Source organism: Alexandromys fortis, unplaced genomic scaffold, assembly GCF_014885135.2.
Source record: "Alexandromys fortis isolate MF-2015 unplaced genomic scaffold, M_Fortis_MF-2015_v1.1 scaffold_60, whole genome shotgun sequence".
NCBI classification, from domain to species: domain Eukaryota; kingdom Metazoa; phylum Chordata; class Mammalia; order Rodentia; family Cricetidae; genus Alexandromys; species Alexandromys fortis.
Window position 1 is genome coordinate 2,688,702 of NW_026067946.1, and position 21,313 is coordinate 2,710,014.

General features: G+C 39.9%; 1 protein-coding gene across 2 annotated transcripts in view; it reads right to left on the minus strand.

Annotated features, from left to right (window-relative positions):
* Window positions 1–11,330: 11,330 nt before the first annotated feature.
* The window catches only part of Snx2 (sorting nexin 2), a 40,185-nt gene continuing 30,202 nt past the window's right edge, over window positions 11,331–21,313 (minus strand). For both annotated transcript variants that reach the window (XM_050149298.1, XM_050149300.1), the window contains 5 exons: window positions 20,866–21,071; window positions 15,873–16,016; window positions 14,167–14,247; window positions 13,986–14,057; window positions 11,331–11,798 (listed from right to left, as the gene is read on the minus strand). In XM_050149298.1, coding sequence (XP_050005255.1) covers window positions 11,748–11,798; window positions 13,986–14,057; window positions 14,167–14,247; window positions 15,873–16,016; window positions 20,866–21,071 — 554 coding nt within the window. In that variant the 3' untranslated portion in view covers window positions 11,331–11,747. The remainder of the gene's footprint in view (window positions 11,799–13,985; window positions 14,058–14,166; window positions 14,248–15,872; window positions 16,017–20,865; window positions 21,072–21,313) is intronic.

Genomic DNA, 21,313 nt, shown 5'->3' on the forward strand with positions numbered 1-21,313 from the left:
AAAGAAAGAAAGAAAGAAAGAAAGAAAGAAAGAAAGAAAGAAAGAAAGGACCTTCAATGTTCAGTGCCTATATAAACATTAATCTTCTGGGGGGTAGTGGAATGCTAAGGGCTAAACCCAGGACGAAAGAAAGAAAGAAAGAAAGAAAGAAAGAAAGAAAGAAAGAAAGAAAGAAAGAAAGAAAGAAAGAAAGAAAGAAAGAAAGAAAGAAAGAAAGAAAGAAAGAAAGGACCTTCAATGTTCAGTGCCTATATACTCAAAATTATTCTGTATCCAGCCAGGAAGTGGATTTTCCTTTTATTAATATGTTGTGCCATCTTTGTCTCTTTGAATTAATTTTGGCTTTAAGTTAATTCCATCCGTTATAAGAATAAAGGTAGCTGATTCTAATGGAAATCTACTTACTGCCACCCTTAACACTCCCTTTCTTCGGGCATCTTTGCCAGGGAGGTTTATCTGTTTGGAGGCAACACATAGTTGGATCTTGTTTCTTAATCCCGTGTCTTTTGTTTTGTTTTTTAACAGAGTCTTGCTCTAAGTCTTGCTATGTTGTCTACCTTGATCTCCTATTTGTGGCAGTCCCTCTACTTTAGTCTCCTGGGTGCTGGGATTACAGGGATCACCATTCCTTCTAATCTGTCTTTTGAACCCCCCCCATATATAGATCAGGCTGGCCTGGACCTCAAAGAGATCTGCCTACCTCTGCCTCTCAACTGAAATGATTAAAGGCCTGCACCACCGCACCCTGTCATGACACCAGTACACACTGGCACAAGTCAGACCTAGCTTCATGTCCTCCAGTACTTCATTTTCCAGATGTCCAGAATGTTCTGAAGGAAGAAGACAATGCTAACATGTTTGCTTGTGGAGCAATAGTCCCAGGAGAACAGCCAAGGAAACAGCACTGAGGCCTCTGGCCTGCCCTCTCAGAGGTCTCCTCCCCTCCCCTCCCTTCTCTTCTCCTCCCCTCCTCTCATCTCCCTTCCCTTCCACCCCTTCCCTTCCTTTTTGAAATGGAATCTCCTTACTCAGTGCAGGCTGGCCTCAGACTGGCAGCCTTCCGATGCAGCTTCCCCCCTGGTGGAATCAGGACTTAGCTATCATGTCTAGTTTATGTTCTCTTTCCCCTCTGCTGAGCCTTTGCTTCCATAGCACAAGGGCAGGCCTGCAGGCCTTGCCATAAGGTTTTTCTGGCAGGAGCCATACGAAGACAACCAGACACTTAGCAGACATTCCTAATATACCAATCCTAGCCTTACTTTTACTTCCCTTGGGGGGTGGGGGTGGGGTGCAAATCTCACGTGATCATGAAGTCTGGCTAGTTCTCTACTACAAGGTGTGGACTCAGGTATTAGGCCCTGGCTCAGCTGTCTAAAGACTTTTGGCCCTGGGCTGATCTGTGCTTCCCAGAGGGCACACTGTTTTATTTCTGCGGGCCATGCTTTCCCTGTGTGTGGAAAGTTCCCTTGCAGCTAGCAGTGTGAATAACTCCACCCACACACTGCTCTGGAATCTCAGCAGTCCCCTCTCAGGGGAGGCCCCACAGGCAACACGTCTCAGATGCCACTGTGCCCCGCAGCCAGCTCTTGTTCTAGGTGCTCAGGGCTCAGTGTGTGAGGTGGGTGGCAGGGTTGGTGGCTACCAGAGAAAGCCAGCAAGCTCCCTGCCTTCCTGCGTGTTGTCCTTTCATGGAATTTATTCTTCCATGTTCTACTGACTGAGACTTTCTTCTTCTGTGTGTACAGTCATTGGCTGCAGTGCTGGCTCCGTAGTCCTGAATCGCTTTAGTATCTCACTGTGTAGCCCTGTGTGATTTACTGTGTAGACTAGGAGAATGAACTCTGATCATCCTGCCCCTGACACATGTGGATGGTGTCCTAAGACACCAAACATCATTTCTCTCACTGTAGCCTTCCTTCCTTTTTCTTTGAGGTAGGGCTCGTGTAGCCTGGCCCCAGCCCTGACCTTGCTGCCTCTAAGCATGGGCTACAACCTCCTTCTTCTATCCATCCCCATTTCGTGCCAGATGCTGGGGACTGAACCCAGGGCCTCGAAGGCAAGAACTCTACCATGAGGTTCTGTCCCCAGCCCTCTCTTAGTGCTCCCAACAGCTTTCCCCTCATAGTGATCAACAGAATACTAAGTAAATTCAACCACGTGTTTTAGGTCCTGCTTTCTGATAGCTGAAGAAAATGACACGTGTGTGTGCGCATGTTTTGCTTCACTGTATTTTTGTTGTTGATAAAGGGTCTTCCTTTAGAACCCTGGCTCCCCTGGAACTCCCTATGTAGACCAGGCTGACCTTGTACTCCCAGAGATCCTACTGCCCCTGCCTCCTGGCATGGCTTCTGTAGATGGAAGTTTCTGTCCTACCTGGTCCCGCAGTCTTAGTTCAGTCCCAAAGAAACACACAGAGGCTTATGTTAATTATACACTATTTGACTTATTAGCTTAGGCTAATTATTACCTAGCTCTTACACCTTAAATTAACTCATAATTCTTGTCTATGTTTAGCTATGTGGCTTGGTGCTTTTTCTCAGTGAGGCATTCTCATCTTGCTTCCTCTGTGTCTGACTGGTGACTGTGTCTCTGCCTTTCCTCTTCCCTGAATTCTCTTAGTCTGGTTGCCCTGCCTATCTTTCCTGCCTGGATACTAGTCAATCAGTATTTTATTAAACTAATATAAGCGACAAATCTTTATAGTGTACAAGAGAGTTATTCCACAGCATTTCACCTTTTCTCTTTTTATAACAAGAACTATGAACCTTATCTCTTTTGTTTAGCTTTTTTCCCCTGACCATTATCCATAACAACTTATAACCAACACTCTAAACAAAGACAAACATCCATAATCCATTTTTGGGGGGAAATGTGGGCATAGTTTCCAGGCTACTTCCTGCTGCTTGGGGGTGTTGGTAATCTTATGGGATCCAAAGAAAAGTTAGAATTAGGGTCAAGTCCTGACTGGAGTATTCTGTGAAGCTGGATCATCTCAGAGCAGTCTTGAAGTTTTTCTGAATGCAGAACTCATAAGAAGCTGCAACAGAGATGCTCTGAAACATTGGCTAATCTGGGCCATCCATTCCTATTGGAGATATTTCAGGGGACATTCCTTGATCCAACTTGATTTTTCTTAACCCAGGATGAATCCACAGCCTCTCATTTCCTGTGGAAACAAAAGCAAAACCTCTTTTCCGAAGTAACATACCTTTTGACTTAAATTTTGAATTCAAGGCATTTTCAAAATATATAGGTTGGATGAATCCAGCAGGATTTATCATCAAATATCTTTTAGCAGCTATTTCTCCTTCCTCAGCAGTCAAACAATTTAAAAACATCACAGTAATATACAGTATCCAGAGTCTCTGTGTATCTTCCATCTTTATGTGGCTTTTTAAAAACTCAATCTTTTATTTTTATTTTTAATTTTGTTTTTTTGAGACAGGGTTTCTCTGTGTATCTTTGGCTGTCCTGGAACATACTCTGTAGACCAGGCTGCTTTGAATGCACAGAGATCTGCCTTCCTCTGCCTCCCAAATGCTGGGATTAAAGGTGTGCCACCACACCTGATTTTTTTAAGGACTTTTATCATTTTTCTTTTCTCTCCTAAGCCTACATATATTTTTGAACACACTATAAACCGTTTAGTTTTTCCCCCCATTGGAAAAACCATTTAAGAGTTTTTTTTCCCCCATTGGAATCTATCTTAACCAAATATCTCTATCTTTTGCTGAGCACGAGTCTTTAACCTGCTAAGCAACATGGCTAGGATTAAAGCTGTGGCTTTTGGTGGCTGGCTCCATCTCATTCCTTAGTTTTTTGGGAGTCTAGCTTCATGGCACAGGTACTGGTAGAAGCCACATTCATTGCCACAACTCCACAGAGTTTCTAAGTCCATCCCACCACCAAGAAGCCTGATGCCAGCTGTCATAAACACCACTGAAGTGTTTGGCAGCAGAGCCTCTTAAAAGAGCTTCAAGACTTCGATGCTATTGCTGAATCAGGAAGCCTCTCTTAAAGGAGCCGTGCCTGTGCTAGCTGGCAGCAGAGCCTACCAGAGAGAAGATGGTTACCAAGAAGCTGCGCTTGACTCTGTGTCTAAGTCTTCTTCTTTCTTCCTCCTCTTCCTCCTCCTCCTTTTTAAAAAGCTTTATCAGGCTTTATATGGGATTCCTGGAGGCAGGATCACCATTTTGGACTGAGGTAGAGGTTAAGAGCCAGTGGCTGGCTGTTTTGCTTTTCTGATCTTCAGGTTGAACCCCAGTATCTCTCTCTGGGTTGTTATTAATTATGCTACAGGCTTCATTGTATATTCATGATTTCCAAACTCTTCAATACTCCTCCATTGTTCTCTCTCACCTGTCTTTTTAAACACCTGTCATCCAACGTTTTGGCAGCTGATTTTCTTTTTTGATACCTCTGGTAATGGTTTCATTTCTTGCTTCACTAAGATAATACAATCTTTCAAGTTCAAATTCCTGTGGTTTCCCGTTTCCTTTCCAAGTCAGCCCATCTCCCTTTCCTGTACTCAGAGGAATACTCCATTTCTTTTGGGGGCTTTTTCCATCCACCTAACATTCTCTGACCTTCACTCAGCCATCACGTTTACGCAGCAGTCACGTGGACTGTAACATGAATGGGTGGAAGAAATACACTTACTTGCCAGCTTTTATTTCTGTTGCCCTCAACATCTGCTGCTGTGCTCCAGCCTCGCCAGCCCTGCTGGGTAGCTGCTTTGTCACTGGTGCCTCTCACCTGCTCAATTCCTTCTTCCATTGGTATTCAGCTGAGCCCACGATAGAGTCAAGAAGGCTCTTTCACTGTGTGGAAAATAAACTCTTTTCCTTAGCAACTACCTCCATTTCTCTTGCCCTTCTTTGGCTCTGAACCTTGGGCTGCAAATGTTAGGCAACTACTCCACCACTGCTATGTCCCCAACCCCACATTTTTAACTTGAAATAAGCCTAGTTGCCCAGGCTGGCTTTGAACCTATGGTAGTCAAGCCTTCACTTCTGGAATGTCTGGGACTTCAGATTTGCCTTGTTAGGGGAACTCCAGACTTCTGTAAATGCCTGCTAACAATGCTAAGCAGTGGTGGTAATTCTAAACTTTTACTAAGTGGGTAGAAAATGGTTTTGACCACAACCATTTTTTTCGTAACTGTTTTCTTTCCTTTTTTAAAAAAAGATTTATTTATTATACATACAACATTCTCTCTCCCTGTATGCCCACCCGCCAGAAGAGGGTGCCAGATCCCAATACAGATGGTTGTGAGCCACCATGTGGCCGCTGGGAATTGAACTCAGGACCCCTCATACCTGTTTTCTTAACCTACATGGCAGATCTCCTGGGCAGACTGTTGACTGTGGTTTCTGTCCTGCCCAGTTCCCACAATCATTAAGTCCCAAAGAAATCACACAGAGGTGATTGGCCCATTAATTCAGGCTTCTTATTAACTCTTTTTTAAAAAAATATTTATTATGTATACAATATTCTTCCAGCGTGTATGCCTGCAGGCAAGAAGAGGGCACCAGACCTCATTACAGATGGTTGTGAGCCACTATGTGGTTGTTGGGAATTGAACTCAGGACCTTTATAAGAGCAGGCAATGCTCTTAACAGCTGAGCAATCTCTCCAGCCCCTTATTAACTCTTATATTAGCCCATTATTCTTGTCTATGATAGCCACATGGCTCGGTACCTTATTCGGCAGGGCAGTCACATCTGCTTCTTCTGTGGCTGGGTCAGGACTGTGGACCAAGCTTTTCTCTTCCCAGAATTCTCCTGTCCTTGTCACCCGCCTCTACTTCCTGTCTGGTTGTCCCGCCTATACTTCTTGCCTGGCTACTGGCCAATCAGTGTTTATTTAAAATATAATTGACAGAATACAGACCATTGTCCCACACCAGAAGACTGTTCTGGAGGGGAACCCTGTTGGTACCTGTTATAGTGTGCTTTCTGTTGGCTGTGACAAGGAACTCTAACCTAAAACAACTTGGGGAAGAAAGGGTTTAACTGACTTATACTTTGAGTTGTGCTTTGTCTCAATAAATAATTGTTGAATGTGTCGTAATGTATATCAGGAATTTGCTATTGCTAGAGCATTCCTGTCAGGTAAGGGATGCTTCCTAATTTACAGATGAAAAGATTAAATCTTAAGAGATACAGAACTTGCTCAAGCTCTCTGTAGATTGGGAAGCAAGATTTAATGAACCTGGATTTCATATAGCCTGTGTTTTCTTTATTTGTGTGTGTGTATATGTATGTGTTTGTAGGTGTCCAAGGAAGCCAAAATATGTCATGTGCCCTCGAGTTGGAGTTAAAGGCACTTGTGAGCTGTATGACCTGGGTGCTGGGATCTGAACTCAGGTTCTTTGCAAGCACATGAAATGCTCCTAACTGCTCGGCCATCTCTCCGGGCCCCAAGACTGTTCCTACCTACTCTATAACATTGTTTGGGCTGTAACACACTGTGCTCTACAAGAAACAAGCACTGAGTCATTCCTTAAATCTAGAGTAGTCCAGGCAATGTGGCCACACAGATGGGATGTGAGCTACACACCAACTGAACAATCTAAATGAGCAGAGTTCTCAGTCGTTGCAGAGACCTCCAGACCCTTTCCCTTCTTCCCTTGCTGGATGTCTCGGGTCCTAAGAAATACTTCCAACTGAAATTTAAAACCCAGAGTTTAGTTTAAAAGTTTACTGTCAAACATGTACATACATACATGTACACCCATAAACACTGTGTATATATATACACAGTGAGAACACTGAGTAGAGAACTAGAGTAAATATCAATTAAAATCAATGATCTGACTATGGAGCAATAAGAAGACAACTAGATAAGTTTGTATTTAGTTTTATTAAAGTTACATATATAAGTTTAAAATAGAACATTTTCCCCTTCAAAGTATTCCTTTAGAATAGTTTATCATGTTAACTGACATTAGTAAAAATAAGTTCCGTATATTAACAAGTAGGTAAACTCAGGTGTAGTGGTACATACCTGTAATCCCAGATTTGGGGAGGCTGAGGCAGGAGGATCACCTTGAGTTCCAGTTTGATGCTGTCCTGGGCTATATAGTGAGTTTTAGGCCAGACGGGCTAAAAAGCGAGGCCCTGTCACAAACAAACCAAAACCGAGTGGGTAGCTTCAACTGGATGTGTCTGTAATTAAAAACTCCCTGTTTTTCCCAATTAGAAAATACTTAAGAACATTTATCTTCAGTAAATTTTTAGAAGTACATAATAAAAAAAGGAAAATAAGCATTCGAAATTCCATGTTCACTGAAGAATTAAACGGTAAGCCACAACTTCCCTGTTGACTACAGCCATCCGATCTTAGCAGCTTTTGAAGCAACAGTGTGAAGAAACAGGTTCTGGGTCCCCAAAGGACTTACTAGAACATTTGACACTTAAAACAGGAATCTGGAAGAGCTTACCACATATCAAGAAAAAAAAATGTTTGCACATAGTTAACACACAAACTTAAGAGGAAGCATAGTCCAGCCACGATTTAAGGTGGTAGGTACCACTCAGAGTAGCTGTTGAGTGCCCAGTACATGCACACACAAAAGCTGCACCTGACTGGAGGACAGCCTGGAATCCTTTCTTCCCAGTCAGCTTCTTCACTGGATTCAGGCTGCTAATTAGCTCCCTGCTGCATGGCTGTTATTCTTATACACATTGTCTAAACCCATGCTGGCCACATCCTAGCCAGCAGCCCACGGGATAGCTGATAAACCAGGGCTAAAGATGTGATGACAGAATAAAATTCACACCAGATATCAAAACCTTGATGCAGAAGACAACACAAAACATCTCAATAGCATTCAGTATACTGGGCCACATATTAAAATATTTTGTAGAATCTGAATTAAATATTAGTCTTACCTGTTACTATTCACTTTTTAAAAGTCTGGATATAGAAAACATAATCCTTTCAGTTTCCATGTTTGGCCTCCATTATTCCTTAACCTGGTTCTGTACTGTAAAGGCTGGGCATGATCCTTTCCATTGTGAATTTTAGGAAAGGGAAGGCAATTCTATTTGGTCTTTTATCTGTACTTTAAGACAGGTCGCACATGTTTCTCTTTTCCTCGTTTCAAGTTTCGTGTGTATGAGTGTTTTGCCTGCATGTGTGCTCTCCTGTGTATATTTGGGCACCATATGCACACCTGGTGCCCTAGGAGGCCAGAGAAGGTATCAGATCCCATGGAGCTCCAGCTTGTGAGCCACCATTTGGGCGCTGGGAACTGGAAGAGTCCTTTGTAAGAGCAGCAAGCACTCTTAACTGCTGAGCCATCTTTCAAACACTGCCATACACATTTCTTTAAAAACTTTTAAAAACTATGTGTACAAGGGAGGTGGCTGGAGGAGTGCAGAAGAGTTTCAGAGCCCTGAAGCTGAAGTTATTTATAGGCAGTTGGGAACTATGCTGTGGGTGCTGGGAATTGAATTTGGGCCTGCTCGAATAGCACCAAACACTCTTAAGCCATCAGCCATCTCTCTATTCCCTTTGTAAGATCAAAAATAATGTTTTGAAACTCCATCATAAGGTTTTTAACTGTATGTGGATATCAGATATGAAAATGTCTCCATGTCCCTAAGTTGGTGACTAGGCTTCCTTGTCACTTCCTTACAATCACCCTGGTTCAAATAGGCGGAGCTTGCTCAAGCTGTCTGTGATTACTACTATCTATTGGCTGTCTCTCTGACTCAGATGAGCACATGACCGCCCATGTGGGGAACCTTGACAAGAAGGGTAAAGTTGCAATGTAGCTTAGTCACAACTCTTATTGGGGCAGAAATAGGGACGTTCCTGTAATTCTTTCAGGAATCTGGATTAAGAAATTAGTTGGAAAGGATATATATTCAACATATTTAGACATATTTTCAACATATTTAGACAATGAGGGAAATGCAAAAAACTACACTGAAATTCTGTCTCACCCTAGTAAGCATGGTTAACAAGAAAACTAGCATCAGATGCTGTTGGGTGCATGTGTGCCCTTCTGCAGTTGATAAGGTATGGAAATCATTATGGTTACTTAAAAACCTAAAATGAGAATGACCAAACGATCCAGCTCTACCACCCCTGAACAGATACGTCAGCAGCATACAATATATACAGGTGAACACTCTTATTTATCCTAGCAATAATCACACTACACAAATTAGTTAACCAGCCCAGGTACCCATTGATGTGAAGGAAGAAAGACAATGTGGTATAAACAAAACACAGTATTAGCCATCCAGGAAGGAAGATGAATTTGTGCTGCTTGCAGGAAAATGGATAGAGCTGGAGAGCATCACGATAAGTGAACTGTCAGACTGTAAAGATAAATACACACACTCTCTGGCATTCAAAATCCAGATTGAAAAAGACGTGAGCATAGAAGGGGGAATGTTGTGTATCTGGGAATCAGAACAGGAAGATGGGCCGTGGGGGTGAAACATGGCCTTGAACTTCTGATTCTCCTGTCTCCACCTGATGAGTTCTCTGCCACCTTCTCCAATTCATGGGGTGCTGGGATCAAACCCAAGGCTCTATGCATTCAAGGGCCACCCCTAACAGAGATCCAGATCAGTATGTAAAATACAAGCTGAATGGTTGAAAATAGTTTTAAAAACTGAAATTCAAACCCTTTTTGCTAGGGCTGTAGCTCAGTGATAGAATGCTAACTTATCAAGCATGTGAGACCTTGAATTTGATTCCCTGCAATTAAAAAGAGAGAGAGAAGTGGGGGGGGGGGTCTTTAAGACTGGATCTTGACCAGATGCTGGGATTTCAGGTGTGTGTTATCACACCAGTCTGAGATATTACAAGCTGGGCATGGTGGCACATGTCTATCTCAGCACTTGAGGCACACACACACAAAATTAGTCTAGGGTCAGCCTCAGCTACACAGGAAATGATGCCAACCTGGGCTACATAACATCATCTAAAGCAGGATGTCATGTGACATGCCTTTACTCTCCACAAACAAGTGTCAAGAGAACCAAGCTATGATTTATATGCAACCCAAAGTCATTCAGCATATGCAAAGTGGCGAGGTGGTGGTGCTGAAAGTCTGCTGACCCGCCTGAAGTTCTACTGCTAACTATTCCAGCATGCTTAGAATACCAATGAACAAGCACAAGACAGTGGGAGTCAGCCAGGTACTTTAGTGTTTAGCTGGAAGATGCTACAAACAAGCTCACCATTCCAGGACCCTGTGACAAGTTGACAATTATTGGCCACATGAGCAGCATGTTGAACATGGAATCTTAGAGAAGTCCAAAGGATTGTGTCATTGCCTTCCCTCCATGTACCTTCCTTTTCCTCATGCTATGCTCTTAAGATACTGGCTTTGTAGATGGCCAAAAACAATGCAATCTAATTGGCCAAGTTTACACACCTCTTTTTTTTTTTGTTTTTTGTTTTTTTGTTTTTCGAGACAGGGTTTCTCTGTGGCTTTGGAGCCTGTCCTGGAACTAGCTCTGTAGACCAGGCTCGTCTCGAACTCACAGAGATCCACCTGCCTCCGCCTCCCGAGTGCTGGGATTAAAGGTGTGCGCCACCATCGCCCGGCTCAAGTTTACACACCTCTATAACAGTCTATTTCTGTTACCTGATTGGGGAAAATGAATGATGCCAGTCATAACTTATAACTTCATCATCATTAATCACTGAATACCAGTCATCTAAACAGGGCATGCAGGAACTGTGAGAAGACTGCCAATGACACAGCACATGTCGTTTTCCTTCAGATTTGTTTTTGCTATCCTTGGCTACTCGTCAAACCATGGTGTTTTAATATGGCACCAATTCTTTATCAATCATGACTACATTTGACCTACTTTTAGTTTGAAATAGAAAGAGGCAACAATAAAATATTTGAAGATAATCATATGCGTTAAAAAAAGAAAAAAGAAATACATGACATATATGACTGAAACACAGATACCATCCTTTGACTTTCTAGCCCAGACTGGCCTTGAACTTGCAATGATCCACTTATTCCAGCTTTTCCAAGTGCTGGGATTACAGGCATGATTGCATGCTCAACCTGTCCTGACTCTTTAAACTGGGCATTTATAATATTCTCTTCTTTACCTAAAATGACCAAGATAACTGCTCCCTGATTTATGGTTGTTTTATAAGCCAATTTATAAACTCATTTAGCTATTCAATGTAAGAACTTGGCATTTCCTATCAGTTAAAACATTTAAGGAATGACAGTCTTAACTATATATATATATATGTAAAATATATATATATTTAGAAGTATTTCTTCTTATTAAAAAGATCCCTAACATGTTTACTCAAATAATTTATTACTAATATTTCACAAGTAATATCATTTTATTATTATAATCACAAAATCATAATTTCTGTACAGGAATGTATAAGTGAACATTAATCAATGCATTTGCTAATTTGCTTCACAATGAGGGTAAACATAATACAGAAGATAAAAGAAAAAAGATTGTAAAATGTTCTGGCCTTGCGGTGCACCTTTTAGTGCAATTATTTAAGACACAATAGTGTTCAATTCAGCAAAATACTGCAGAATGTCATGCCACAGTCCACTGAATTCAAAGAGGGTCAGGACATGCAGCTGATGATAAAATGTCAGCGCCTATGTCTTTATATATAAAAAACCACATGTAATTCATAAAATATATAGTGGTTTATTTAGATGGTTTCTAGATGATCTCACTGAGGAATCCAATGTCTCCTTAACAGGGATAACGTTATCGCTAGGCAATGGCTTTAGCTTCAGGTAGGAATGCCTCCCAGTACTTTATCAGCTGTGGGCGATAATAAAAAGATAATTTCATTATATTTGTTATTTTAGTGCATATATTCTTTTAAGAAATATACATAAACAGCTAACTCTAATTTAGTCTTTTTAATTTATATATGTATATAACTGTATGTACTAATGGGATCACCTGTTCTTACTTGTTTGGGAAAGGGTCTCACTGTTAGCTCAAGTTGGCCTTAAGCTTCAGGTTTTCATGCCTCAGCCACCCCAGTACTGGGATTATGGGTGCAGAACACCAGCCTGTGTGTGGGTTTTGCGTTGTTTTTCAATGGCCTGTCTGAAAGAAGACAGGCTCTCTCTCTCTTCTGTGTAGAACTGTCTGGCCCTGGTTTTGTGGCAGTCCTTCTGCCTGTGCCTCACTGTGCTGGATTATGGGTGTTCATCACGAAGCCTGACTACATATGGTTCTTAAATGGATCATTTCCTCACCAGATGTCTTATCAACAGAATTAATAAATGACCTATTTAAACATTACTCCTAAGTAATTACAGATTCCACTGTAAGCAACATAATATCTATTTTTTTTTAAATATTTATTTATTATGTATACAATATTTTGTCTGTGTGTATGCTTGCAGGCCAGAAGAGGGCACCAGACCTCATTCCAGATGGTTGTGAGCCACCATGTGGTTGCCGGGAATCGAACTCAGGACCTTTGGAAGAGCAGGCAATGCTCTTAACCACTGAGCCATCTCTCCAGCCCCAATATCTATTTTTATACTTCTTAGATATATGCAAAATTATAGAGAAACATACTATTATGTGTTAAAAACTGACCATTTCCAACATAAAACAATGACATACCCTAATTTCTAGGATATACACATTTTATATTATTGCTAGTTAAGAGGATAAGAATAAAGGAAGAAAAAAGTCAATATTGAGTAACAAAGGAAAACAGGGACTGGAAAACAGACTGACTATATACTAAAAAATTAAATTAAAACAACTTCTTTGGAACTAAGTTTATCTGACTTAGGCTGTTTGCTTGTTTTTTGTTTGGCTGGTTTTGGGTTTTTGTTATTGTTGTTTGGTTTTTGATTTTTTTGAAGACAGGGTTTCTTTGTGTAGGCCTGGCAGTCCTTAGAGATCCACCTGCCTCTGCCCCTAGAGTGGGATTAAAGGGGTGTGCCACCACTACCCAGCAGTTCCATTTTTAAAAATCTAACTTTATTAGCTCATTTGAAAGTTATGTTATGTAGTCCAGGTTAGCCTGAAACTCACTATGCAGACCAGGCTCTCCCGAGGGTGCACTCCCCTTCTAGGTACTGGTATCACAGGTTTGCACCACTGGGCCTGGCTTGAATTTGAAGACATACTATATTATATGGACAGGTTTCTATTTCTGAACATTTTAAAACTAAATGGAAGAATTATTCCTATTAAGGACACTAAATTAATTTATTTGTATATGCAAGACTTTCATAGACTTTATTTAATGTATCATGAAAGCTCATAGTCCTAGGTAAGGAAACAAATGCCAGTTGTAGAAATCAAGTACCAAAAAATAAGACAAAATTATCCAAACACTACAAAGAAAAATCTTTTAAAAATTAGTTTTCCATCTAAGTTTCTATCTGTTGCAGAGGAGAAAGATGTTTTAGGGGTGCTTACTGCAGCTGTCAATCTGATAAGGAGAGGAAACCAGGGCTATAAAGTCAGAGGCCATGGTGCGCCCTTACAGCCTCAGCACTAGGCAGGCTGAGGCACAAAGACAGCAATTTCCAGGCTACCCTGAGGTCTATACACAGACTATCTCAAAGATAAGGGAAAAGCTATTACGTGATTTCATGTGTAAGTGTTTGGTACCACATATACACTTGGCATTCTGGGAGGCTAGAAGAGGGTGTTGGATCCACTGGAACTGGATGTGACTGCTATGTGGATGCTTTCTCTGTAAGCAGGAAGTGTTCTTAACCCTGATCTGATCTATCTCTCCAGGTCCTCTGACTTTTTAGGGCTTAATTGTGGGAATAGTATATCTCTGTGTATTATTCAGTAGAGGCAAATAGACCTAAATTAGTTTCCAATTACTTTAGCATTTTCCCCTTCATTGTCCTACCTTTCTTTAATCTACCTTTAATTTTCCTTCCATTTTAAAAGCCTATTAATCATCTTTAAAATAATCCTAGAAGAAATCCTAGAAGCTGTAAAGAAAAATGAGCTTACCTGTTGCTGTGTTTGTACTAATGACTCCAAGTACTTGATGATAACAGATTTAAAATCTTTCACTCTTTCTTTCTGTTAAAAAAGTACAATACATTAAAAAAGGACATTAGTAGGAAATTAAATCTAATTTTACCACAGAGCTACAGAAAAATTAAGGAAAGTATAGAATTATGATACATGCCTCAAATCTTCCCACTTCTTTTCGAATTGTTTTAGAGATCTGCTCAAAATCTCTTTCTCCTTGTTGTACTTTCGCCTCCCACTAATGAAAACAAACAAGAGAAAGAAATGCTTATTTTTGCCTGGAAAGAAATATTGTACTGTCATGATTACTCATTTAATTTAACCAAAATGCCTAAAAGACCCAAGAAATCTCAATATTGGAAAATCCAGTCTAACACAATCAGTGGTGTATCTAGAAGTTGAGGACACAACTCAGTGGATGAAGCACTTGCTGTGCAAGCATGATCACCAGAATTAGATCTCTAGTACCCATGTAGATGCTGGATGGGCATGGCAGTTTGCCTGTAATCCCAGCACCCTGCAGGCAGAGACAGAAAGATCTCTGAGGAAAGCTGACTAGCTAAGCAAGTCAAATCAGCAAGTTCTGGATTAAAGTGAAACAGTGTGTCTCAAAACATAAGGTGGAGAATGATGGAATAAAATACGCAAACATGATACTCTAGCCTCCACATGCATGCACACACATGTATATCCATGCACATACACATATGCCCACACACATTACATATGCATACATGCACACCCCATACACACAAAAAAATGGTGCATTTCACCTCCTAGTGGTAGAGATACATATCAGATTAAATTCCATTAATAGTTCATTGCTACATTTATTTAAGATTAGAATACTTAGATAGTTAATGAACTATAATGTCCTGCCAGGTATGGTAGCTCCTGCCTATAATTCTAACATTGAGAAAAACAACTGTGAATTTCAAACTGGCCTAAGGTTAGATCCCAACTAACATGGATAGATCCCATCTCAAAACCAACAAATAAAAGAACCACCTTACCAATGCCCACTAGATACACCTGGAGGGATTTTGAGTATAGAGTTCACTATCAAATAAATTAAAAGACCTGAAGTTCAATTTTTACACATTTCGAAATATACCAAAATATTAATTCCAATAATACATGTTTATCACAAGTCATATGGTCATGGAAATACTTCAATATATGGCAAACACTTTAAAATAATTTGTAATGGTAAAATGATTACTTTTTTAAAGAGTGGAACTATTTACTGTCTACTGTAGACTCATCAATAATCATTAAATTCAGTATAGAAACAACAGAATATGACTAGTGACTAATGAAATAGCTAAAATAAAGATTTAAGCAATGAAATGGTATTTTCCCACTATGTAACCAAAACACTGGTCCATACTCTGCAAAGAGCAGATGTACTTATTTGTAGTAATATAAAGGTTGTCCTACCTCTTCAATTTCCTTATTGAAGCATGGCAAAAAAAGTGTATAAATTATAATAAACTTATACAAATTTGTTAAAATACCATATATAATACATATATATGGGGATAATATTGCCCAGAGAACTAAATGTGGGTAGGTCTACCTTTAAAACCATTTTAGACACAAATGAGTAACTATCTGACAACAGAGCCATTTGAAAAGAGATGTACAAAATGCAAAGGTTAACTTTAGATGCTTCCTTCTGTGCTTTACTCATGTCAAAGTCATGTGAGGAAACAAAGGTTCCTGGAGATAAATACTTCTAACTAAATCACGTAATTCATAAACTATGGAGAAATAGCTAAGTGCTGAATGACTCAGAAAAAAATATGAAAAATTATGCATATATGAATGACAAAGAATCTGAGTAAATAAAATATTAATTACCTCTCTTATTTCATTTTTAGCTTGTTGAATTTTATCTGGTTTGTTAGCAACCATCATTTTTGCTTCAGTTTCACGTTTTTTGAGCAAAGTAATTTGAGCATCTTCCCATTTCTGCCAGCATTTCATCCGATGGTCAAACACACCCTGTAAATTGATAGCATAAGGCTATTAACAGTGTAAAAAAACTCTCAATACAACATAAGTATAATAATATTAAATCTATAAAGCCAACTATTTAAGTATACAGACAATGAAAATATGCAAGCCAATAGCAATTTCACTAGCTTTTAGGATTTTAAATGTGGCCTCCAATAAGATTAATAAGAGTAAAAGAGTTGCATGATCTAAAAGAAAAAAAAAGATGTATTTAATGAAAAACTACTGATAAACATTAGAAGTGTTCTACTGACCAGTATGCGAAACATTTAAATGTTGGGGGGAAAAAGGAAATTAAAAACATAAAATAGGCCAGACCTACCCCTGTAATCCCAGTACCATGAGACAGAGGCAGGAAGATTGTTGCTAAATTTGAGACCAGCTTGGTTTATATGGTGAGTTCTAAGCAAGCCAGGGCTGGCTACATAGTGAGACAGTCTTACACACACACACACACACACACACACACACACACACACACACACACACGGAAACCCTAAGTAACAGAAGTGAAGAGTGAAGTACAGATGTCATAGTTGACTCTAAGAGAAAAAAAGCAAATAATAAATTAAGAGGCCTAACAAGACGGGGAAGAGGTGAGTCCTCTACATGGTGAAAAGGGCCAAAGAACACAGTCAGAAGGCAGAGCTAAATGAAGAAACTGACACAGAGACTCTACCAGAGCAAGTCAACCAACATCACCCTTATCTTCAAGGGTTCTGTCCGAGTAAGATCAAGATAATGAAGAAGTAAGTGAACTATAGCCACATAAGAGCAACTAGGGTATGAACAAACAGAAACGGGAAAGGATGGGACAAGATGAAAAAACCCTACTATGAAATTTTCTCTAGCTTGGTGTTGGAGGTATGTTAACATTATTTTAATTATTTACTAACTCAGCAAATGAAACAGCTATCAACAAACTAGGTGAATAAAAAGGCACTATGCCAGAGATACTTCAATTCTAAAACATATTTTAATCAAGAAGCAGCATATAGCTGGGTGTTGTGGTTCATGCCTATTATCCCAATAACTGGGAGGCAGAAGCTAAGAGAGTCATGAGTTCAAGGCTCACAACAGTCTGCTACTCCAGTTCCCAGGCATCTAATATCCTCTAATGACTACACAGATACCAGGCAGCAGGCACACACCTAGTAAACATGAATACATATGAGCAAAACATTCATACACATAAAATAAATCTTAAAAAAGAAACAAAGAAAGGGGAGAGAGGAAGATAGCAATCTGATTATAAATAGAAAGCCATCATGAGGCAGACAAAAGGAGCATGTGGTAGTTATATAAAATAAAATTGAGTTTCATGTCTATATACAACCATTGGTCAATAATTTTACTTCTAGGAATTTTTTGTCAAAATAGCTGTTGTCAAAACACCTTATAAAATTAAGCTTGAATTGCTTGACTATGCCATGGGTTTAGTCCTAGCATTATTTAAGCAGATGTGATAGCACACACTTATAATCACAATAGGTTTCTTGGCCAGCCTGAGGTATATGAAATGCTATTTTAAAAATCAAAAATAAACCAAGCGGTGGTGGCGCACGCCTTTAATCCCAGCACTGGGGAAGCAGAGGCAAGAGGATCTCTGTGAGTTCAAGGCCAGCCTGGTCTACAGAACTAGTACCAGGACAGGCTCCAAAGCTACAGAGAAACCCTGTCTCAGAAAAAAAAAAAATCAAAAAATGAATAAAGTGGCATATCTATGAAAGTTAAGAACGATAACTCGGGGCTGGAGAGATGGCTCAGTGGTTAAGAGCATTGCCTGCTCTTCCAAAGGTCCTGAGTTCAATTCCCAGCAACCACATGGTGGCTCACAACCATCAGTAATGGGGTCTGGTGCCCTCTTCTGGCCTGCAGGCATACACACCGACAGAATATTGTATACATAATAAATGTATAACTAAATGTTAAAAAAATTCTCTAAAAAATAAAAAGAACAGTATGCTTCTTTTTGAGAAGGGAAGGAGGGGTCTGGGGGATGTATTGACAAAAGGACAAAACAAGTAGGGATGGGGACAAAAATTAGCTTCACGTACGTTCATAGCTAGTCTTTTATGAAGACACTCAAGAATCTTAAGAGATTAGAACTACTGTTGGAGAAACTACGGGTCTTGGCAGCGGAGAGGGAAATGTGTTCTTTCGGTTATCTGAATTGTCCTGCGAGTCTAACTGCCTGTTACTAGCTCTTATGACTCTATCTCTTATGTTCAGACAGCTGACCTGGCCAACGTTTCAGAAGATGAAGAGCTTTATCTGCCTTCACAAAACCAGACCACAGCTCTGTAACTCCAATCTAACTTCAGCATTTCTCAATACACCTGTGATACATTAAGTGGACAGAATTTTTGTATGAAAGAACAATTTTTCCGGGATGGTGGTGGCGCACGCCTTTAATCTCAGCACTTGGGAGGCAGAGACAGGTGAATCTCTATGAGTTTGAGGCCATCCTGGTCTACAAAGCGAGTTCCAGGACAGGCTCCAAAGCTACAGAAAACCCCTTTCTCAAAAAAACAAAAATATAAAAAAGAATTTTTTCATATAAATCTAGGTGCCCCTGGATTAAAAAGTTAAATAACTCTTTCCAAGCTCAACTGACTGTGGCAAATCTGTTGATGCCAATATTCTCTAGAGAATTTTGGAAAACATGAACATAACTAATTTCAAAGAATGTAGAAGTCTAACAGAAGATTTCAGGCATGGGAAGAGGTTTTTCTAAGGGTCAGCACAGGCAGGCCACCCTGCCATAGGGCCTTTCCCCAGGAAGCTCTCTACTCAGCATGCCCTCAAAGACACTGTCAATTTCCCTTTTTGATCCATAGGTTTTGTTCTTATGCATTTGTGTTTTGTGTTTTAAAGAGTTATTATTACTTCTGTACATGTTGTTCATGTGAAAGAGCACCTGATCCCCTGAAGCTGGATGTGAGCCAGGCAGCTGTGAGCCATCCAGTGGAGGTACTAGGCACTGAATTCAGTTCCTCAGCAAGTGCTCTTAATTGAGAACCATCTCTCTAGCTCCTTATCTTTGTGTTTGTTTGTTTTAAATAGCAGCTCTCACATCTCTCTAGAGACTATCAACAGATGAAACAGAAATGGGAATCACCATCTGATGGTGCATGCTTGTAATATGGGCAATTGGGAAGTCCTGTCACAAGGATCAGGAGTTCAAGGCCAGCCTTGGGCACACAATACAAATAAAACACAATAAAAAGTTACCAGGTCTTGAAAACCAGGCCTAGATAATGTTAAAAATAAAAGCTGCCAGGCTGGAGAGATGACTCAGTGGTTAAGAGCACTGGCTGCCCTTTCAGAGGACCCAGGTTCAATTCCCAGCAGCAGCATGGCAGCTCACAACTGTCTGTAACTCCAGTTCTAAGAGATCTGACACCTCCATAACATAAAATTAAATAAAATTTTAAAAAAGATAAAACAAAAATAAAAGCTACCTAATACAATAATGAATACACTAGAAACTTTAACAGTTCTAAACCAAAGAAAAAACTCACCAGAAGAATAAAGAGTTATATAGAAGAGTATATAAAGTTGGTAATTTTTGTCACCCCTACAAAAGCACCATTTGGAATGTTGAATCCTCTAGAGACCAAAAACCTGTTCACAAAACATCAATAAATAGGCAGTATGCCAGTGTTCTCTCCATGGATGGATACTAGCTTGCACAAGAAAGAATGGTCTCATTAGTTCTCTAAAATATTGGAATTTCAGGCTGATAGCTCAGTTTGAGAGTATAAATACTGAAGGCATTTGCAGAACACCAATTTCTAACTAGATTCTGTCTGCAACCACTCAGAAATAGGTTTCTTTAAAATGTGAGCTATGGTCTAATTTAGTCTCATTTCATCTATAAATACATGACTGTACATTTGAGTACAGAGACAGAAAATCCTTTTATTGTCCAAATTCATGCTAAAAACCTCCTGAACCATTAAGACAATAATCTCTCCTACTTTTATGCTACTTCTCCCCCGCCCCCTCACATACACACACACCAAGATGGCTTTGTAGACCAGATTGGCCTTGAACTCACAGATATCAGTCTGTCTCTGATTAATGGCATCACCACCGCCTGGCATTTATCCTATTTCTAAATGCCTAGCAAACTTTACCAATGAAAATAGACCTGGCAGGCAGCTCTAGTTACTTCTAGAAAGAGCAAATTAATGCAAATAGTTAAAATTTGAATAATTTGAATATGATATGTAAATAAATGTATACTGTTTCCACTTCTTATTTGGCATTCCGTAGGCTTCTTATATTTTTGGCTGAGCCATTTCTCCAGCCCTATTTTTTTTTCAATGTTCATTGGTGTTTTGTCTTCATGTGTGTGAGAGGGTGTCAAAAACCTTGGAACTGGAGTTAAAGACAGTTGTGAACCATCTAAGTGCTGGGGATTGAACCCAGGTCCTCTGGAAGAGCAGCCAGTGCTCATAACTGCTGAGCCATCTGTCCAGTCGCCCTTAGACTTCTTAAAAACTGTTTTATTTTACTATCCATGTTATAAGAGAAGAAAATGTTAAATTACAAGTACTCATTTTGAAGTTATTTTTTAGATAGTGGTACAGTATATTTGCACACTTAAATGTGTATCTAATAGAAAACCAACTGTCTGTGTGTGTATGCACGCACACTCACCCATCCCACGTACTTGCACTTGCTGTGTGATATGGAGTGGCCTAGAATTTACTAGCCTGGCCCCAGGTATTACTATTACAGACAATTCAGACTGTGTCTAGTCTAAATTACTTCTAAAGCAAATGGCTTAAGCAAAAGAGTGTAAGAAAGCTTGTAGAATGGGGCTTACTTTCACTGCAGCAATGAGCCGAATGTAGTCACTAAGAAGTTCTGAGAACATGTAAAAGTCGGCAAAAGCTTGTTCTTGATGTAACTGGTCTATCTTTTCCTCAACCTCTGCAAGCTGAGACAAGGCTCTAGACAGGGCAGTGTGATCCTCAGAATTACCTAGCATGGCAGCACTCTTAGCAAAGGCAGCTGTGTTGGCTGAAAGTTCTGAAATTTAAAAAAAAAAAAAGGCATTTAGTATTTGTTAGTAAAATTATTTTTATATTCATGAATTTAGTAATATTTAAATTAATATGAAACAGTCAATAAGTGCTTCGGGTATAGATGCTAGCAGAAGCACCACTGCTGTATGGAGTCACAGCTACAGAGCACCCACCCAGCATGAACAAGCCTATGTTTACATCCAGTCCCAGCATAGCCCCACAACCCTCCAAAAAATCATAGCTTAT